The 22868-nt window shown below is 43.1% G+C and overlaps 1 protein-coding gene across 3 annotated transcripts in view; it reads left to right on the forward strand.

Annotated features, from left to right (window-relative positions):
* The window catches only part of LOC140492203 (F-box/WD repeat-containing protein 11), a 175071-nt gene that overhangs the window by 35896 nt on the left and 116307 nt on the right, over nt 1-22868 (forward strand). The window contains exon 2 of one of the 3 annotated variants that reach the window (XM_072591084.1): nt 5594-5695. The exons of 1 other annotated variant lie outside the window; for it this stretch is intronic. In XM_072591084.1, the coding sequence (XP_072447185.1) occupies nt 5594-5695 (102 nt within the window). Of the gene's footprint in view, nt 1-5593; nt 5696-21655; nt 21675-22868 lie in introns of those variants that run through there. One more of the 3 variants, XM_072591086.1, reaches the window with a different exon arrangement.

The following is a 22868-nucleotide window of genomic DNA, read 5'->3' on the forward strand; positions in this document are numbered from 1 at the left end:
AACATGGGTCCAATACCTTCAACATATTGTCTGGCTAACACCAAATGTTACAGTTAACCTGCGAATGTAACTTTTAAAAAAAAAAGTTTTGAGATTTACACATGAAAGAAGTGAAACTACCATGGTATTCGAACAAATGAAAGACTCAACAGTCAAAGTAATTTTCAATGTACAATTTCAGTTACTTTTGCTATAAATTGTGCCTTACAATTGTCCTTCACAACTACTTGATGAAGGAGCGGCACTCCGAAAGCTAATACGCTTCCAATTAAACCTGTTGGACTATAACCTGGTGTTATGACTTTTAACTTTGTACACCCCTGTCCAACACTGGCATCTCCAAATCATGACCCCTTTAGAGTTAGCTTCTCCCCTTTTCTTGCCTATCGCACCCTTCCATAGATTTGTATTTTTCTCGACTTTGGTATTGAAATTCCTAACAAAGATAATTTTCTTTACCTGCTGACACTTGGGCAAAGAATTGCTCAAGGTCACTGTAAATCTTTGTATTTTTGTTTGTTGTCTAGAGTGTTGGAGCATTTATGCTAACGATAGTGGCGTGTTAAATCTTTACGAACTTGAGCCTCAGTCACAAGGCACTTATCTCATAATGGGTGTTGCTGAAGCTTTAGACAAATATGTATGTAATAGATAGGCCCTTTGGCCCATACTGGTCCATGCCAACCAAAACGCCCATCTACCCTGACCTCATTTCCCTGGACTTGGCCCATATCCTTCTAATCCTTTCCTATCCATGCATTTGTCCAAATATCTTTAAAATGTTGTAAATGTATCCGTCTCAACCTCTTCTGGCAGCTCATGTGTACCACTCTCTGTATAACAAAAAAAGTTGTCCCTCAGGTTCCCTTTTATTTTTTCTCCTCTAACCTCAAACTTTAGTCTTCGAATCTCCAATCCTGAGAAAAAGATGTGAGTACATTCACCCTATCCATGCCCCGTGATCTTGCACACTCTAAAGAAGAAAATCCTAGTTTGTTCAAACCCTCCCTATAACTTAGTACCTTGAGTCCTGGCAACATCCTTGTAAATTTCTTCTGCACTTTTTCCAGTTTAATAATATCCTTTCTCTAACAAGGTGGCCAAAACTGAACAGAATACTCCAAGTGTGACCTCAACAACATCCTGCACAACTGCGACATAACTTCCCAACTTTTAGACTCAATGCCCTGACTGATGAAGGCCAGTGTGCCAAGAGCTGCCTTCACTGCCCTGTCTACCTGTAACTGTACTGTCAGAGAACCGTGCACCTTAACTCAAGGTCCCTCAGTTCCACTACATTCCTTAAGGCCCTACCATTCACCATGAAACTCCTACCTTGATTTGACTTGCCAAAATGCAAGACCTCACACTTAACTATACTAAACTCTATTTGTTGTTTCTCTGCCTATTTCCCTAGGTGATCAAGGTCCTGCTGCAAATTCGGATAACCCTCCTGACTGTTCACGCTACCACCTATTTTAGTGTCACCTACAAACTTAATCATCATACTTTTGCACATTCTCATCAAAATCATTGATATAAATAACAAACAACAATGGCCCAGCACTGACCCCTGAAACACTCCACTAGTCACTGGCCTCTAGTCTGACAGGCGTCCTTCCACTATACCCTCTGCTTCCTACCATGATGCCATTTGTGTATCCAATTTGCCAGGTCCCCTGGATTCCATGCAATCTAACCTTCCAGAGCAGCCTACCATGTGGAACATTATCAAAGGCCTTACTGAAATCCATATAGACCACCACTACTAACCTGTCTTTTGTCAATCTTCCTGGTCGCTTCATTGAAGGACTCTAACAAATTTGTGAGGCATGATTTCACAAGCTGACTACTCTAAATCAAAACTTGTCTTTCCAAATACATGTGTATCTTGTCTCTGGGTCTTCTCAATTGACCTATCCACGCAGTTGATAGGCTTACTGATCTATAGTTCCCATGTTTTTTATTGAGCCCTTATTCAAGGAGAGGTGCAATGTTTGCTACCCTCCGGACTTTCAGCACCTCACCCATGGCTAATGATGATGCAAAAATATCAGCCCGGCCCCCGCAATTTCTTCTCTAGCTTCTTGCAGTGTTCTTGGATATATCTGGTCCGGGCCAGAAAATTTATCCACCTCCATACGTTCTAATATGTCCAACAGCACCTCTACTGTGATATGGACTGTCCCCAATATATCGTCACTAACTTCCCTAAGTTCTCAAGTCTTCATGTCTTTATCCACCATAAACACAGAGGAGAAATATTCATTGAGAGCCTCATTCATCTCCTGTGGTTCAACACATGCATGTCCACCTTGAGGGGTCCTATTCTCTCTCTACTTATTCTTTTTCTTTAATATACTTAAAGAACCTCTTTGGATTCACCTTAATTTTCTCAGCCAAGGCTTTCTCTTGCCCTCGGGGCACCCTCCTGATTTCCTCCTTCAGTAAACTCCTGTGTCCCCTATATACTTCCAGGGATTCCCTTGATCACAGCTGCCTGAGCCTGAACCTGAACCATGCCTCTTCTTTTTTTTTCTGGTCAAAGCCTCAATATCTTTTGTCTTCCAGGATTCCCTATTCCTGCCAAACTTGTCTTTCACCCTCTCAGGAACATATCGACTTTGAACTCTACCTATCTCATGTTTAAAGGCCTCACACATGCTCGAAGTCCCTTTGCCTGCAGACAAGCTACTCCAATCAACCTCTTCAAGCTCCTGTCTGATTCCATCAAAATTTGCCTTGCCCCAATTTGAACTTGAACCTGTTGTTCAGTTTTGTTCCTATCCATAGCTATTTTGAAATTAATAGAACTATGTTCACGAGTCCCAAAGTGCTCCCCCACTGTCACCTCCGTCACCTGTCACCTATTTCCCAAGAGTAGGTCAGGTTTTGCCCCTTCCTGAATAGGGCTCCCTTTATACTTCTTGAGGAAAGTGCTTTCAGGCAAGTTAACAAATTACACCCAAATAAGCCCTTAATGCTATGGCAGTCTCCTACTATAACTATCTTACTACTCCTGAAAGTCTTCTGATATCCTTGCATACTTGTTCATTTTTGACTATTTGGGGGCCTATAGTACAATCCCTTCTTATTTTTTAGCTCCACCCACAAAGCCTCACTGGATGATCCTTCAGTCATTTCATCTGACTACTGCTGTGATACTCACCTTAAATCAAAAATACGATTTCTCTTCTTTGCTTTTGTCCACCTCTGTTCTGTCTAAAACACCTGTACCCTGGTACATTAAACTGTCAGTCCTGTCCCTCACTTAGTCATGTTTCTGTAATGGCTGTAATGTCCCAGTCCCCCGTACCTATCCATGCCCTGAGTTCATCAGTCTTACCTGTCAGCCCTCAGCATTGAAATAGATGCAGTTTAATCCAACAGGCATTCCTTGCTTCCAGTCGTATTCCTGTCTGACTTGTCTCTTCAACTTACTATTTCTGATTACTGTATCTCTTTCCAGCCTCAGACATGCCTCCCTGCTTTTGAGAATCCTATTCCCCCTGCCAATCTAGTTTAAACCCTCCCTTGTATCACTAGCAGATCTGGCCGCCAAGATATCGGTTCCCCTCTAGCTACAACCCATCCCTTTTGAACAGATCGCCTCTGCCCCAGAGATGATTTCAATGATCTCAAAATATGAATTCCTGCTCCCTGCACCAATTCTTTAGCCACACATTCATCTGTCATACCTTCCATGCATTTGGGAGCGCTATAGTGTTCAGAGCTGTAGCTTTGTTCATTTTGCCCTAATGACATCAGTAGAAGAGTATTTGACTGTACGTATGATGAGACACTGGGAAATATTTACTTGAGGGAGCGATTTAAAAAAATGCATGCAATACTGGTTTCAATTGTCAAATTAGTTCAGAAACCTAGAACCGAAAGTCATGATAAAGCATTTTGGTCAGTGTGCACTTTATGCACTATTGTTTAATCGTATTCATTGCCTGCCCAGTCCTTAAAGCCAGTGTCAGTGAAGAGATAAGATTGAGTTGTTAAGCAGTGGTGCTCCAGCCTTCAACATCACTGTTCTTCAAGATCGTACAAAGTACTATAGTATGTGAGGGAGTGTGCATTCAGCGCTATATTCCGGCATGCTGGAAAAGCTGCTGTGTTTTGGGTTGTGATAAAATGGTTTAGATTTGATATCAGGAGATAGCTACTTTATACAGTGGATGATCAATGGCTGCAGTGGATTACAAAGAGGAAGAATTGAGGCCAGGTTCTCATAGTACATGAAGCATTGCATATTGTGATAAAAAGATGTGTTCAAGTTCTTGAAATCGAATGCCTGATATCAAATTTCAGAGTGTTACAAGGGGACATAAATTTAAGGTGAAGGGTGGAAGGTATAGGGGAGATGTCAGGGGTGGGTTCTTTACCCAGAGAGTGGTGGGGGCATGGAATGCGCTGCCCGTGGGAGTGGTAGAGTCAGAATCATTGGCGACCTTTAAGCGGCTTTTGGATAGGTACATGGATGGGTGCTTAATCTAGGATAGAAGTTCGGCACAACATCGTGGGCCGAAGGGCCTGTTCTGTGCTGTATTGTTCTATGTTCTAAATGGGCTCAGTGACTAATCTGCGAAAAAGAGGGCAATGTTTTTGCATCTAATGGTTTTTTTGAATTCCTAAAATGTCACACTAATTTTAGTTAAGTATTCCAATGGCCGTTTCCAACTAGACTCTGTTGAGAGCTGCTCTCCCTTGGAGAGATTTGGGTCTGAGTGCTCTGTTGTGCACACTAGTGCTCTCGGGTGCACTCTCTCTCTTTCTGCCTTTTATTTTGGGGGAGGTTATTTAAAAAATAAGGCACTGAGGCTGGCTGTGCTACCCCAGCTGCAGACAGTTACTGGATTTGATCAAGCTGTGGGATATGAGTATGTGATTGAATCATAGCTGCAGCAGGAGTTTTATTTATTCACTGGGCCATTGATAGACCTGACAGTTTTCTTTTTAGATAGTGGCAGCTGTTTTTAGAAGAGGAATTTCCATGACTTCATCATGAGAGTTTTATTTGTTCATCTTTATTGTACATCTGTATATTTATCCATGTGCACAAGTGCAGACGCTTACAATATGTACTGATGATAGCATACATACGAAGCCTGCTATCCATATATAGACATTCTGGGGCAGTCCTCAGTTGAAGTAAAATGATTACTGAGGGGGTTATTGGATTAAAAATAGAAATGAGAAGAGAAATCACTTCAGATTTTACTTGTTTAACCATGTGTGTATGGAACAATTGTGAAATCTTGAAAGTGGAATTGAGAAGTTTGAGGAAGGAGATTGGGGAATTTGGGATGGACAGTCAGTCTCTGAGAAAAGGATTCACTTGTTATGTATAATGCCCTTTTTACAGCATAAATTTGCTTGACTTGACTTTTCTTAGCTGACCTGTTCACGTTTAGTTCTCAAGAAACAACTTATATGGTTCATTGCTTGTTGCTGTTACATTTCAACTTCTTGTCTTAATGCAACCTAAGTCTTGTGCTTATAGTACTAACAAATAAAGCTGTCTACTTCAATGTGATCGTGTCTGGCTTCTAACTGCTTCTCTTCCTTCCTTTTTGTTATCCTGCAGTGTTCTGTGCCCAGGTCTTTGTGGCTAGGCTGCTCCAACCTGGTAGAGAGCATGTGCGCACTGAGATGCCTGCAGAGCATGCCCAGTGTCAGATGTCTCCAGGTGCCTTATCTTCTTTACTTACTGTGTTTTTATTTTTTTGCTATGGTTCTGTGACTGTGTATTTGTAACCCTCTGAGTACTGACACATTCTAGTTACAGTCTGTCTGTGCTGATGTTGGACAGTGGCTGGGTGGAAGGGAAGGATTGATCCTGTGTCTATGTGAACCAGTCGGTTTAAAGATTGAAAGGCACACCAGCCTGTGCTGCATTAGTTAACCTCTGATACCTTTTGGCTACAAGCTGGAAACATCTGAAGCCCTGCATCACCATTCTGTCACCTCTGCTGTGTGCCTGTATGCACACTAGGTGAGTGTATGAGTGTGGGCTCAGAAATGTTGCAATCTTTGGCCAAATTGAATGTTGACTGTTTGTTTTCCAAAGTGACACGTGATGAAACACCATTTGGGTATTGTATCTTAAGGCTGCCTGTGCCTATTTCACGTTAGCTTGGTGCCATCAAGGGATGAATTTTAAATTTGGAAATGGATCATGGAGCTTTTGGTGCTGCCTTGGCAGCTGCTGGGGGAGGGGTGTGTCCGCACGTTTCCCAAGGGGGCTGTTGTATGGGCAGTTTTGGGCATTGCCAGACACATGACCGCAGGGGTGGGAGGGAGCTTGTGGGCATGAGTGGTCCTATGGCGGGAATTGGGTAGGAATCTGTGGAACTTGACAGTCCAGTGGTTGGGTCTGGGGAAGTGGGAGGGCAGCAGTCTGTGGGCATTCATGCCCCAATAGCTGGGGGCCAGGGGGCAGGGACTACGGGCATTGCCCATGCAGTGGCCAGGTAGATGGAGGGGGCTGAAAGTATTGCCAGATGTTTTGCATGTCTTGTTGCCTTGGGCTGGTCATATGCTAATCACCTGGTGGCTCCTTGCTGCTATTTGTGACTTAGCTTGCGGTTTCAAATATATCCTGGTGTTGTGTGATTTTTAACTTTGTCCACCCCAGTCCAAAACAGGTACCTCCACATCATGGCTGTAAGGGTAAGGTTATAATCTACAGTTTGTGACGGGGACCGTGTAACTGATCTCGTCTCCTCCTTCTCTATCAAATTTAGCTGGGAAACAGTTTTGCACACTTTGGGGGTGGGAAAGTGTCTGGAGTGACAAGAACAAATTGCTGGGAAAACTCAGCAAGTCTGGCAGTATCTGTGGAGAGCCAGTTAGCATTTCATGTCCAGCGACCCTTCTTTGGAGGTAGTTGAGTAGTTTTGGAGGGGTTCTGTTATCAACCAGAGAGGTGTGGGTGCCATCTGAGTCTCAGTTCCTGAAACAAGAATAGCCTTTCCTTTCAAGGACAAGTATACCACAGAAAGCTATGAAGATCCTAACCACTTGGGGATTTGAATTGCTTCACTTTCTTCGGCCATTGCATTAGGCGAAAGAAAGACCAGAAGAAAATTCTCTAGAGCTCTTCGGCTAAAATCCAAGGATGGATGACGATTTGGCATTCTGTCACTTGAACATTAAAATGAAGTTCAGCACTCAGAGGGTTAAGTTTATTTTGATAAATCCCTTTTGGTTCTTGCCTGTATAGCTTTGTATTTGTGTGTGCTAATATGTACATTTGTCATGTTCTACAATAATATTGAATGTTAAATATTAGATGTGTCTGCATGTGGCATGTTTTGATGTCATTTGCTATATAGCTTGGTGGCATGTAGCTTTCGGATTAATTGTGTAGTGTGCGCCAGCTAGACTTAAATTATTGCCTGGAAGAATTGATATAGCTCATTTATGTGCATTCTTAGGTCAGTGTTGCATAGAACCTGAATTGACAGAATTCTAAGGATCAGGAATGTTTGCCGAGTTGCACCCCCTTTAGGAACCAATGTCTTCGGGTCAGTTGAAATGAGTTGGGAGTTGGCCACCTGTTGCGTTTAATCAATTAACTTGTCGTTTGTCAATTAACAGACTACTGCACTAACACTCGCGTGGAGCTATTTGCTGGCTAAGCTGGAAAAGGAAGTGTGTACTTGAACTAAAATTTGTATTTGGCTTTTATATTGAAAATAAATGGCCTTTTGCAATTTCAGGCAGCCCCAGCAGCAGTCACTGCTGTCATGTAGCAGGCAGTTTGCACACAGCAAATTACATAAACAGCAAGTAACCTGTTTTATTGATGAATAAATATTAACCAGAACACACAAGAATTTCCCTGCTGCTCTTCAAATAGTACCTTAGAATCTATTGCATCCACCCTGAGAAGGTAGGGCCTCAGTTTATGCCTTATTCAAAGGATGAACACCTCTGACAGTACAGTACTCTTGCAGTACTTAACTGGACTTTCTGCCTAGGTCTTGTGCCTAAATTTTGAAAATAGGATTAGAAACTTAAGGTTGTGGGCTTGCACAATTTTCTTAAGTGAGCCATGCCTCAGTGTATTCTATCAGCCAGACCAGCAAATTGACTTGGGAACTTGAAATGACCTGAATGTCTTGGCCATTTTGTCAAGAAATAACTAAATAGAGAGTGAATGAGACATGACAAGAATTTCCCTGCACAATAACGTCAGCTGAAGAGCGTGAGTGCATGTTTTGGCAGAAAGAGTATGGTTACTGGTCTCATTACCCTCCACCATCAAATAGTGGTCGGTTCACTTGGCCTGCACATGCATGTATGCTCAGGGACTGGAGGGTTCTTTGTAATTATCTTCCACTTGGTGTGGACACACATAGGAGAGTTGTGGGATGAGAAAAGGAAACCTGGCTTTTGGAGTTTCCATTTGAGTTGGGTGTATGTGTCGTATTCTTTCTGTGATTATGCTTTGAAAATTGCAATATGCATGGGAGAATAATGCGTTTCGGAGTTTTAGTTCCTTATATCTAAGGATGTGATTTCTTGCCTCTTCTGTTTTTTTTTAAATCAGTATATATTATTATAGAATGCACTAGAGCATAGTTCCTGTTCAGTAGATGCAGAGTTCAAGTTTTAGACTGTGAAAGATCTAAAAAAACATGGTGATGGGTCTGCTTGGGCGTTCGAATTAAATGCATTTTGCTCAGTCAGTAGGTTCTGACCTCGCTTCTTCCTCAACCCTTGAAAAGGCACACACAAATCCTGATTTCATCTTGTCAACTTTGCTTGGACATTATTTTTGAGGGCTTCACCCAGGCATCTGCTTTTCCATCTATCTGTTCCAATCAAATAGCCTTCTTTCTTGCAGCTCCAAAATGTTGGTCTACAAACAGCATTGATGTCTCTCTGCAGGGCTTCTGTTCTTTTTGGTTGCTAATAGCAGTGGCAAAAAGTTCTAGGCATTTCCAGGACATTCCTAGAGATTTGGTAAACTTGGGGATCTTAGATTTGAACACCCCGAACGAAATATGGATTATTGGTGACAATTTTTGCTTTTATGAGAAGCTTGGTTGGTAGCACCTAGATAAGGAATCTAGTAATGTCAGCTTACTGTTACCTTTTTGAAAGCTCTGATTCTCACCTTAGAAGATTCTGTTATTTTACACCTTGTAATTCCATTGGTTTAGTTAAGTGATGTTTCACTCATGCACAGTCTGGGTGGGGAAAATCAGCTTGGTTGTATTTTAAAAACCTCTATTGGAGGTCTGCTGCGATACAAGGTTGCACAAATCAGAAGGGACTCCATGCCCTGTGGTTCAGACCTTTGCTCCTCATAAAATTGACCAGCCATTCCTGCTACTGATTACCATGGGCTTATCAGTGATAGGCAGCATGATTTTGTGCCGGGGAGATTGTGCCTTACCAATTTAATAGAGTTCTGTGAGGAAGTGACCAGGTTGATAGATGAAGGAAGGACTGTAGATGTCATATACGTGAACTTTAGTAAGGCCGGGAGTGGAGGTTGGGTTGGTGGGGGGGTGTGCATCTGATGAGGGAGTCGTGGAGAGAGTGGTCTTTGTGGAACGCTGATAGGGGTGGGGAGGGAAATATATCCTTGGTGGTGGGGTCTGTTTGGAGGTGGTGGAAATGACGAAGGATGATACGATGTATATGGAGGTTGGTGGGGTGGTAGGTGAGGACCAGTGGGGTTCCGTCCTGGTGGCGATTGGAGGGGCGGGAAGTGGAGGAGATGCGGTGGAGAGCATCGTCAACCACTTCGTCAAAGACCGCAATTTCTCCTCAGAAGCCACCTCCAAACCCAACCTCCATTCCCAGCACCTTCCCCTGCAACCGCAAGAAATGCAAAACTTGCGCCCACACCTACCCCCTCACTTCCCTCCAAGGCCCCCAAGGGATCCTTCCATATCAGTCAGAAATTCACCTGCATCTCCACACACATTTACTGCATCCACTGCACCTGATGTAGCCTCCTATACATTGGGAGACAGGCTGCCTACTTGCGGAACATTTCAGGGAACACCTCTGGGACACCCGCACCAACCAACGCAACCGCCCCGTGGCTGAACACTTTAACTCCCCCTCCCACTCCACCAAGGACATGCAGGTCCTTGGCCGCCTCCGTTGCCAGACCATAGCAACATGACGCTTCATCTTCCGCCTAGGAACCCTCCAACCACAAGAGATGAATGCAGATTTCTCCATCTTTCTCACTTCCCTTCCCCCCACCTTTTCTCAGTCCCAACCCTCGGACTCAGCACCGCCTTCTTGACCTGCAATCATCTTCCCGACCTCTCCGCCCCCACCCCCTCTCCGGCCTATCACCCTCACCTTAAACCTCCTTCCACCAATCGTATTCCCAACACCCCTCCCCCATGTCCCACCTCCCTACCTTTTATCTTAGCCTGCTTGGCACACCCTCCTCATTCCTGAAGAAGGGCTTATGCCTGAAACGTCGATTCTCCTGTTCTTTTGATGCTGCCTGACCTGCTGCGCTTTTCCAGCAGCACACTTTTAAGCTCTGATCTCCAGCATCTGCAGTCCTCACTTTCTCCCAGATGGATGGGTGGTCACCAAAGCATATAGCATGCTTGCCTTCATTGGGTGGGGTATTGTGTATAAGAGCTGACAAGTCATGTTAACATTGTACAGGGCAATGGTTCGGCCGCATTTGGAATACTCTGTACAGTCTGGTTGCCACATCACCAAAAGGGTGTGGATGCTTTGGAGAGGGTGCAGAGAAGGCTTACGAGCTTGTTGCCTGGCACGGAAGGTGCTAGCTATGAAGAGATGTTGAGTAAGTTAGGATTGTTTTCGTTTGGGGAAAAAAAAATATTCAAGGGGGACCTGATTGAGGTTTACAAACTCAGGACGGGTATAGACAGGGTGGATACAGCTGAGCTTTTTCTCAGGGTGAAGGATTCAATAAAGAGAGGTCACGCTTTCAAGGTGAGAGGTGAAAAGTTTAAGGGGGATACACGCGGCAAGTACTTCACACCAGAGGGTGGTGGGCATCTGAAATGCATTGCCAGCAGAGGTAGTAGAGGCAGGCACGGTAGATTCATTTAAGATGCGTCTGGACCGATGCATGAGTAGGTGGGGAGCAGAGGGATACAGATGATTAGGAATTGGGAAACAGGTTTAGACAGTAGATTTGGATCTGCTTGGGCTTGGAGGGCTGAAGGGCCTGTTCCTGGGCTGTAAATTTTCTTTGTTTTTTTTAACCAGTAACCTGTGTGGCATCTAGCCCAGCACATTGTTGATGCTCAATGCCTGGGTCTACCTCTGGCACTTAAAATGGTTGTCTCATGTACAATCAGGCTATGTTCAAAAGACTGGGACAGGACTGGTATATTCTGTCTTGCTGGTCCTCAGCAGTTTCAACTACATGAATAAATTGTATTGTATCAGCAGCAGGGAACTTGCTTTGATCATTTCTGGAAGGTAGGTTTGCTAACGTATTGGATTCACCTCACTGGTATATGTATTTTTTTTGTTGTGCTGTGAAGTTCAAGCATTTTCAGATATTGCTTTCAGTTCCTTAAGGTGGTGCAAATGTTTGTCTTGGTTTAATTACTTGGTAGTTGTACACAGATCAAACCAGTCAGTGGAAACACTGCCATTAACTAGATTGCTCGGTTGTGCAGTTTGCTTGTGATAAATGTTGATTAAGCAGCAGTGTCTTTTCTAAGTTACAATGATGCTGAAGGAGTGGTGATATATTTCCAAGTTGAAATATTTCCAAGTTGGAATGGTGAGGAGCTAGGTGGTGTTCCTGTGTATCTGCTGTCTTTGTCCTTCTAGATGGTAGTGATTTGAGAGTTTTGGAATGTGCTGTGCTTTGGTGAATTTCGGCAGTGCTTCTCATCAATGGCGCACACTGTTGTTACTGAGCATTGGTGGTATGGGGCGTCAATGTTTGTGGGTGTGCTTGCAATCACGTAAGCTGCTTCATCTTTGTTGTCAAGCTTCGAGTGGTGTTGGAGCTGCACTCCCAAGGCAAGTGGAAAATATTCCACCACACTCCTGACTTGTACTTTTTAGATTGTGGACAGCATTGAGGAGTCAGGAGGTGAGTTATTGGCAGGTTTTCTAACCTTTTTGACCAGTTTTTGAAGCCATCGTATTTATAGACACTTTATAATCGATTTGTTCAGAGATTTTAGTAAGCGCTTCTGGAGCATGTGGATCTTCATATTCTTGAACAGTTTAGTTTCTAGTGGTAACTCCCAGATTTTGATAGGGAATTCAGTGATGGTAAAACCATTGAATGTGAAAGGGAGATTGCTCAATTATCTTGTTGGAGATAGTCATTGCTTGGCACTTATGTGGAATGAATGTTACTTTGCCACTTGCCAGCCCAAACCTGGATATTGTCCAGGCTTCCTGCATTTGTACTTGGACTGCTTCAACATCTGTGGAATTGCCAATCGTGCTGAATGTACAATTATCATCACAGGGCATGGTAGCATAATGCTTAAGTTCCTGGACTCAGAATCTAGAGGCTTTGACTGATGATACACGAGAGATAAATTCAAATTTGACAGAAGCTGGCAAATTTGAATTTGTCTAGTTAAATAAAATCTTTGCAAAAATAAACATTCACCGTTATGGTGACCTTGAAGCTACGAGATTGTCATAAATATTCATTTGGATCACTAAAGTCCATTACCGAAAGAAACCTGCTACACTTGGTTGGGAATCAGCAGTGTGATTAACTCTGTGCTCTGGAATTGGCAAACACAACCTCCCAGTTGTGTCGATCCTCTGAACATCAATATAAAACCTAAGAAACGATGCTGCATAGACCTAGGCAGTGTATTTGGATGTGACAAAGAAGGTAATAGCCTTGTCAACCCAGCAGAATTATCTTCCCAGATATCTGGGACTTGTGGTAATAGTGGACCCACAGATGTAATAAAACACTTTAGAATTCTACCTTTCAACCAATGCTACTCAGTTAATGTCCTGATTGACTGCTTATGAGAGTAAATAGAGTTCAGAGGGAGTGATGCTGGGGACTCTCAAAACACTGATTCCAGACTGTGAAATGTCTTGGCATCAGGTCAACTTGGGCAAGGAAATTTGATTATCTCTAACTGGTTTCTCCCTCAGCTGATGGACTAATACTCCATGTTGAACACCAGAATCACAGAAGTCCTGAGGATAAGTACTGAGCATGGGTGGTTGGGGTATAGGGTGAAGGGATATCGAAGTCCAGTAGTAAGAGTGGCTCTATAGTAATGGCTCAGTAATACTACGTCTAACTGAGCCAGCTGAGTCCTGCCAGTCCGGACCTGTGCAGATGGTAAAAGAGCCAACAGCTATCTACTTGAGCAGCTGTGTTGCAGGTGGTGGCCTAATTAAAATCAGGGATTCATAAGCTATCAGCATTGGAGTGTGCAGAGACAATAGACGGTGAGGATTTTAAAATTGAAGTGTCATCAGACCGTGAGTCAGTGAAAATCACCAAGTACAGGAGTGCTGGAAGAATGAGATTTCGAACTTGATATTGTATATTTGGATGTTATCATGGAAGGGGAACATGTTCCAAATCATAAAATTCCCTCCTTTAAAGGCATTGTGGATCAACTAATAACACATGGACTGCATCAGTTCAAGAAGACAGCTCATTACCTTCACCCCAAGGGGCAACTAGGGATGAGCAGTAAATGCTGGCCAGCCAATGGACACCCATTTCCCAAAATGAGGGATAGATGGGAGGAGTGAAATTAGGTTCTTGGGCATTTCAGAGGTAACAGTGCATGAGTAGGAACCAAAGCTCACTGAGGAATGGCATTGGAGGAGGTTGCATAACAATGTTGCTAAGTAGAGAATGCTGAGGGGTAGTTTATCACTGTCATTCAGAGACAATGCCAGGAATGACATGGGTTGTTTCAATACTGTGGCAAGGTCAATAATCTGATGGCAGGTGTCATACATGGAATTGTAGGAAAGATAGGGTCATACAGCACAGAAGTAGACCCCCTCAGTCTAACCAGCCATGCCGAATACAAACCCAAACTAATCTAGCCCCAACTGTCTGCTCCTGTCCCTCCAAACCGTTCCTATTCATCTATCCACCCAAATGTTTTTTAAATGTTATAATTGTACTCAAATGCACCACTTCCTCAGGAAGTTCATTCCACGCACGAACCACTCTGTTTTAAAAAAAAAAGCATTTGCCTTGTGTCTTTTTAAAATCTCTCTCCTCTGATCTTAAATGTACCTCCTGGGTCTTGAAATTTCCCATCTTGGGGGAGAAAATCAACTCTATGTATACCCCTCATTTTTTCTAAACTTCTAACAGGTTGCCTGTTAACCTCCTTTGCTCCAGTGTAAAAAGTTCCAGCCTAGCCAGCCTTTCTTTATAACTCAAATCTTCTGTACCAGGCAACATTGTGGTAAATTTCTTCTGAAGCCTTTCCAGCTTGATAATATCCTTTCTACAACTGGCTGGCCAGAACTGGACGCAGTATTCCAGAACAGCTCTCACCGATGTCCTGTGCAACCTCAAAAAAAAGTCCCAACTCCTATACTCAAAGGACTGAGCAATAAAGGCAAGCATGTCAAATACCTTTTTAACTTCCCTCTCTATGTGACATAAGCTTCAAAGAATTGTGTACCTTTACCCCTGTGTTCTACAACACTACGCAAGACCCTGTAAAACATGAAACCATGCTGACTGTCCATAATCAATTTTGCCCCTCTAAATGTCCATAAATCCTATCTTTTATAATCACCTCCAATAACTTACCCACAACTAAAGTCAGACTCTCAGATCAATAGTTTTGGGCACAGATTTGGTAAATAACAATGCATTCAAGAACTTTAGGGAGGGAAGGGAGATTAAACATGGTAATAGTTTGCAAATATGGAGGGGTTGAGAACCTTTGTTGTAAGGAGAAAGTGAAGACAGCAAACTTGAAGATTTGCAGTACATTGGCTGCACAGGGATTCATTTAACTGTCAAGTTACATGATCAGATCAAAATAAAGCCTGCACTTGCGTTACATCTAACTAGGAATGGTGGACAAGAGCAAAAATGGGAAGAGGTGGCTCTCCATGGGTATTCTTATCCTTAATGAAACTCCGTTTGTGAATACAAAAGGCGAGGCAGGAGCATTTGGAACTATTGTCCACCAGAAGTGCTGGATGGATTGAACAATCTTGATTTCCTCCACCAGTCCGTAGCATCACAGATGCCAGTCTTGGGTGACTTGGCTACAGAAATGGCAGATGGAGTTTAATCCAGACAAACACAGGGTGGTGCATTTTGGAGAATCAAATTTAGATGCGAATTATACTGTAAATGGCAGAGCTATTAGGAACGTTCCAGTACGGATGGACTGGGCGTGCAGGCCCACAGTTCCCAAAAAGTGGCAACACAGGTGGCCAAGGTGACGAAGAAGGCATATGGCATGCTTGCCTTCATCAGCTGGGTCATGCAGTACAAGAATTGGCAAACCATGTTGCCACTATTAAAACCCGTTAGGCCACATTTTGGAGTATTGTGTGCAGTTTAGCACACAAGACCAGAAGGACGTAAAAGCTTTGGAGAAAGTACAGAGAATGTTCACCAGAACATTGCTTGGTCTCAAGAGCATTGGCTAAGAGGAAAAGGTCAAAAAGACTAAAATTGTTTTCACTGGAAAGACGGTGGCTGAGAGATGACCTGATAGAGATCTACAAAATTGAGAGGCATAGCTAGAGTGGATAATCAGAGGCTTTTTCCCAGGGTTGAAGTTTCAATTAGAAGAGGGCACAGGTTCACGATGAGAGGAGGATATGCAATGGACGTTTTTCATGCAGAATGTGGTAGGAACCTGGAAAGCACTGCCAGAAGAGATGGTGGAAGCTGGCACATTGGTGACATTTAAGAGGCACATGAATAGGGAGGGAAGAGAGGGATATGGACCGAATAAGGGCAGAAGGTTGGTTTGTTTGTTCAGTTTTGTTTAGGGCATGGATGATTGGTGTTATGAACTAGGCCAGACCACTCAAAACATTATTAAGCAGGGATCCCCAGACCATAACTTCGCAATTTGTTTCGGTAAGTGTACAGTGAAAATTACCTGGAGTTAGGTTGACTACTAGATTTTAAAACAGACAAAAAATATATTCACAAAATTACACCATAAAACACAAAGAATAAAGAACCCCAGCATTACTCAGTCTATCCAAACTAGACTTAATCATGCTGTTCTGAATATACACAACAGTCCCTTTTAAAAACCAGTATAAATGGAACACATGCTTACAGGTTGGCGTTGAAGGGCAGAAAAGAGGGAGTTTCCACACAGCTCCCTGTTGAACTTCCAACCAGCTAAAGAGCTGATCACTCCCCTTTTAATTATACAGGTCACTTCTAAAACATGACCACTTTGGCCTGAGCTCTCATCTGTTTACATATAAATAAAAAGCTTCTCAAAATCCTTTTCATCTCTGTACCAAACCAGACTGATCAGAGTCTGGCCCGGTTTATTGCCTCTCTTTTTTAAAAAAAAAAGACAGAGCCTCCTTGAGCCAAGTAACAGCTTTTAGGCAAAAAAAGGGACTGGCTTCGGGACACTAGTGCAGGCTAGGAGAGTCAAAGGACCTGTTGGTGTGCTTTACTTCTCTTTTGTTTTCGTTCTTGTTCTTTAGTCAGTTCATTTTACTGTTACATCAAGGAATAGTAATCACTCCTGATATAACAATATCCCAGTTACAGTGCTGAAGATTCGTGCTTCAGAAACATCAGTGTACCTCGCCAAGCAATTCCCACATAGTTATGCCATTGACATCTGTTCAACAAATAGAAGGTTGCCTAGGCATGTCCTGGCCATAAGAAAGAAATCCAATTCAATCAATTATCACCCCATTACTTTACCTTGCATCAATTTGCTAATGATCAAGGGTGTTGTTGACAGGGAGGTTCCTATTGACCAAAAACCAAACTTGAGCTGCTTAAAAGGATGGGACTTTGTGATCAGCTTCTCTGAAATTCCCCTCTATCCTTTACAAGGAACAAGTGAGGAGTCTGATGGAGTGTGCTTTACTCAGCTGGATAATTGCAGCTTCCACAACACTTGAGTATAATGACAACCAGAACAAAGCAGCCCATTTGATTGGCACCCCAGCCACCACCTTAGACATTCACTCCCTCCATCACTCTGTGCTAGCCTCAGTATGTACCATTTACAAGCTACACTGCAGTAACTTACCCAAAGATGTTTCAACGGTAATGTCTTCAGTCTAACATCTGCTAACTTAAAGGACAATTCAGATGCCCAGAATAATCCTGTGGTGATAAGGGTTCACTTTCCACCATGCCAGCTGATCGAGCTTGAATTTAGTCAATAAATCTGAATTAAACTTGTCTAATTGTGATTGTAGCTTTTTTTAAGAAAAGTGTTTGGTTCAGCAATGCCCTTTAGGGAAGAAAATCTGCTATCTTTACCTAGTCTAGTCTGCAACATTCTTAATTCTAAACTGGTGCACTTTCAAATGGCATAGAGAGCAGTCAGTACAATTGAAGGGCAATTAGAAGTGAACAATAAATGTTTTATTGTTATATCCGTTGAAATTTTTTGAGATACTTTAGAGCAAACTGGACCTGGATAGTTGGACCACTGTATTCTGTTAGACTGCTGCAGTTTTGGTTCAAGTTTGTCTCCTCCTTTAAAACTGGACACTTATTAAACTGTTTCTTTCTGATTCTGAAAATGCTGTAGATGCATCATAACTGAGTTGGAAGTCATTTGTCGCAAAAGTTTGATCTCACCTGACTTTTGGTTTGGACAGTTTCGGAGGAAGAACACAATTGCCACTTGTTTAAATATCAGGTTGTTTTGAAAGTACAATATGCTGGAAGCTGTTAATTGCTTCTATTGTGCATTAATAATGCAGGCTATAAATATTTACTCAGAAATTGGTAAATAGAGTCATAGAAATGTAAAGCAGACCCTTCGGGCCAATTCGTCCATGCTGACTAGATATCCTATCTAAATATAATCCCATTTGCCAGCACTGGGCCCATATCTCTCTCAATGCTTCCTGTTCATATATCTATCCAGATGCCTTTTAAATGCTGTAATTGTACCAGCCTCCAACACTTCCTCCGGCTGCTAATTCAATGTACGCACCACCCTTTGCATAAAAAAATCTCAGTTTAAGTCCCTTTTATAAATTTTCCCCTCTCACCATAAACCTATACCCTCTAGTTTTGGACTCTACCACTGGAGTACAGACCTTGTCTATTTACCCTTCATGATTTTATAAACCTCTATAAGTTCATCCCTCAGCCTCTGACACTGCATGGAAAATAACTCCAGCCTATTCAGCCTCTCCCTGTAGCTCAAACCCTCCGATCTTTAATTCTTCGAGGAGGTGACCAAGCATGTGGATGAGGGTAGAGCAGTGGATGTAGTGTACATGGATTTTAGTAAGGCATTGGATAAGGTTCCCCATGGTAGGCTTATGCGGAAAGTCAGGAGGCATGGGATAGAGGGAAATTTGGCCAATTGGATAGAAAACTGGCTAACCGGTCGAAGGCAGAGAGTGGTGGTAGATGGTAAATATTCAGCCTGGAGCCCAGTTACAAGTGGAGTTCCGCAGGGATCAGTTCTGGGTCCTCTGCTGTTTATAATTTTTATTAATGACTTAGATGAGGGAGTCGAAGGGTGGGTCAGTAAATTTGCAGATGATACGAAGATAGGTGGAGTTGTGGACAGTGAGGAGGGCTGTTGTCGGCTGCAGAGGGACTTTGATATGATGCAGAGCTGGGCTGAGGAGTGGCAGATGGAGTTCAACCCTGCCAAGTGTGAGGTTGTCCATTTTGGAAGGACAAATAAGAATGCGGAATACAGGGTTAATGGTAGGGTTCTTAGTCAGGTGGAGGAACAGAGGGATCTTGGGGTCTATGTACATAGATCTTTGAAGGTTGCCACTCAGGTGGATAGAGTTTGTAAGAAGGCCTATGGAGTATTATCGTTCATTAGCAGAGGGATTGAATTCAAGAGTCGTGAAGTGATGTTGCAGCTGTACAGGACTTTGGTTAGGCCACAGTTGGAGTACTGTGTGCAGTTCTGGTCGCCTCACTTTAGGAAAGATGTGGAAGCTTTGGAGAGGGTGCAGAGAAGATTTACCAGGATGTTGCCTGGAATGGAGAGTAGCTTGTACGAGGATAGGTTGAGAGTTCTCGGCCTTTTCTCGTTGGAACGGCTAAGGATGAGGGGTGACTTGATTGAGGTTTATAAGATGATCAGAGGAATAGATAGAGTAGACAGTCAGAAACTTTTTCCCCGGGTACAACAGAGTGTTGCAAGGGGACATAAATTTAAGGTGAAGGGTGGAAGGTATAGGGGAGATGTCAGGGGTGGGTTCTTTACCCAGAGAGTGGTGGGGGCATGGAATGCGCTGCCCGTGGAAGTGGTAGAGTCAGAATCATTGGCGACCTTTAAGCGGCATTTGGATAGGTACATGGATGGGTGCTTAATCTAGGTTAGCAGTTCGGCACAACATCGTGGGCCGAAGGGCCTGTTCTGTGCTGTATTGTTCTATGTTCTATGTTCTATGATCCTGGCAACATCCTTGTAAGCCTTTTCTGAACCCTCTGACATTTTGCAGCAGTCTTCTGAAAGGAGGGAGACCAGAATTGCACACACTACTCCAAGAGTGACCTAACCAACGCCCTGTACAGCCACAACATGACATCCCAAATCCTATACACAATGCACTGACCAATAAAGGCAAACATAGCAAATGCTTTCTTCGCAATCCTAACTGCCTGCAACTCAACATTGTTATGGACTAGGCCAGGCCACTCAAAACATTCTTAAGCAGGCAGCCCTAGAGCTAAATTTGCAATTTGTTTTGGTGAGTGTACAGTAACAATTACCCAGAGTAAGTTAGCTAGGTTGACTACTAGCTTTTAAAACAGACAAAATTTATTTGCAAAATTACACAATGAAACACAACAGAATAAGGAATCCCTACAGAACTCAACCTCTCCAGTAGACTTAATGATGCTGTTCCAAATACACACAACAGTCCCAATAAGCAAACTCCCTTTAAAAACAAGTATAAATGGAACATATGCTTACAGGTTGAAGTTAAAGGGCAGAAAAGAGTTTCCACACAGCTCCCTGTTGAACTTGCCAGTTCAGGACTGAACTAAAACTGCTTAGCTCAGCTAGCTAGAGACAGTGAGGTCTGCAGATGCTGGAGATCAGAATTGAGACTGTGGTGTTGGAAAAGCACAGCAGGTTTAGGTAGCATTCAAGGAGTATGAGAATTGATGTTTCGGACCGGAGCCCTTCATCTGAAAAGGCTGATGAAGGGCTCCGACCCAAAACGTTGATTTTCCTGCTCCTCGGATGCTGCTTGAACTGCTGTGCTTTTTCAGCATCACACGCTCAGCTCGGCTAGCTAGAGAGCTGACCACTCCCCTTTCACTATACAGGTGGTCACTTCTAAAGCATGACTACTTTGGCCTGCATTCTCATCTGTTTACATATAAACGAAAGGCCTCTCAAAATTCTTTTCATTTCTGTACTAAACCAGACTGATCGGAGTCTGCCCTGGTTTATTGCCCCTCTGAAAAAAATCAAGGACAGAGTTTTCTTGAACCAAGGAATAACCTTTAGGGAAAAAAGGGACTTGCTTTGTGACAACATTCACGAAACTAAGAGCCTGCACTCCAAGGTGTTTGTTCAGCAACAATTCCTTGGAAATTTCTCCCCCTGTTACATGATGCCTTTTTGGAAATCATGCTGTCTTGAATTTGACACCTTGTTGACCACTTAATTTATCTGCTACATAAGCACTGACATGTTTCCCACTAAACATTGTCTGTTTGCATTCCATTCAGGAAGCACAAGTGGATGTGGTAGACCATTTCTATTGAGTTGCAGTGTGTGGGTTCATGCACGGTTCTTGCATATGGGTAACATGTTGGAGAGGCTGAGCTGGGTGTTCTGGAGGAAGGAATTTCTTGAGCCCCATAATGATATATGTCCCAAAGTCTGGCCAATAAGTAATGTTTTGCAAAGGTTAGGAGAGACAGCCATAGAGTCATATGGCATGGAAACATACCCTACGATATTGTCCATGCTGACCAAGTTTCCCAAATGGAACTAGTTTTGTTTGCCTGTGTTTGGCTCATATCCCTCTAAACCTTTCTGTTCATATGTCTGTCCAATTGTCTTTTAAATATTGTAACTGTATCCACATCTACCACTTCCTCTGGCAGTTCATTCCACATACAAACCACCCTATGTGTGGAAAAAGTTACCTCTCAGGTCACTTTTAAATCTTCTTCCTCCTCACCGTAAAATTATGCCCTCTAGTTTTAAACTCCCCTACCCTAGAAGGAAAAAAAACCTTTTGCTATTCACCTTTTCTATGCCCCTCATGATTTTATATGTCTCTATAAGTCACCCCTCAAACTCTTGTACTCCACTGAATAAAGTCCCAGTCTATCCTGCCTTTCTGTAACTCAAACACTTCCCATCCCAGTAACATAGTTATAAATCTTTTCTGCACCCTTTCCAATTTAATAATATCCTTCTTCTAGCAGGATGACCAGGACTGTTCACAGTACTCCAAAAGTGACCTCATCAACTTCTTGTACAACCGCACCATGCACCATGACATCCCAACTCTTGGTCTGAGCAATGAAGGCAAGCATACTAAATGTCTTCCTTACTAACCTGTCTACCTGTGACAGTACTTTCAAAGCACTATGTATCTAACCACCTAGGTCTTTCTGTTTGACAAAAGTAGGGTGGCACAGTGGCTCAGAGATCAGCACTACTGCCTCTCAGCATTAGGGACCCAGGTTTGATTCCAGCCTCGGAAGACTGTCTGTATGAAGTTTGCACATTCTCCCCATGTCTGTATGGGTTTCCTCCGGGTGCTTCAGTTTCCTCCCACAATCCAAACATGTGCAGGTCAGGTGAATTGGCTAGGCTAACTTGCCCATCATGTTAGGTGCATTAGTCAAGGGTAAATATAGGATAGGGAATGTGTCTGGGTGGGTTACTCTTCGGATGGTTGGTGTGGACTTGTGGGGACGAAAGGCCTGTTTGCATACTTTATGGAATCTATTCTAATCTTAAGTATCCAGGGCCCCACGATTAACTATATAAGGCCTGCCCTTGTTCATCTTATCAAAAAAGTCCTATTGTGTTCTGAAAGCAGTGTCTGATGATGTATGGTACACTGGTTGCCCTCCTGCCTTCTGTAAATTCCTTAAGTTGCCAGTTTTTGTAGCTGGTGAGAAACCTGTCTAACTTCACCTGTACTTGCCTTCTATCCAAGGAGTAAGAATCCTGACTGATTTTCCTCCTGCCTTGATGTGGGAGCTAGGGTTAACTGTCTTTTGACAGTGAATCCATATGAGATTGGTAATTGAGCCCATGATTACCTGCTCAGTTGCACACCCCTGCGAAACAATCCAGCACAGAGCTTCTGTTGCCAGTTTCTGATCTTGTCAAATGGCTTGAGGTCAGGCTGCCAGTATAGGGGGTTACGGAGAATTATCTTGAGGCACATTAGCCCAATTTTGCAGGGTGGAGGGTTCTTTATTGGGATGCATGTAACGGTGGAGATGGGGTAGGAAGCGGATAGAGGCATTGCCACTCCTTGTTGCAGTTTCCAATTTTAACAGGTTCCTTGGGAATGTGCTTTTTCCCCTCTTGCCATTCCATGTCTAATTTTCCTTATCCTGTTTGAAAAAATATGTAGGATATGGTTGCCCAGGTGCTGTAACCATTTAGATATCTGACTCGCGAGGAGCTTTTGCAGTCTGCCCTGACCTTGTCTTGTCCAGTTTCCCATGTGTGTACTTGATATTTTCCTGCAGTAAATGGTGG

This window comes from Chiloscyllium punctatum, chromosome 20 (assembly GCF_047496795.1).
Source record: "Chiloscyllium punctatum isolate Juve2018m chromosome 20, sChiPun1.3, whole genome shotgun sequence".
NCBI lineage: Eukaryota > Metazoa > Chordata > Chondrichthyes > Orectolobiformes > Hemiscylliidae > Chiloscyllium > Chiloscyllium punctatum.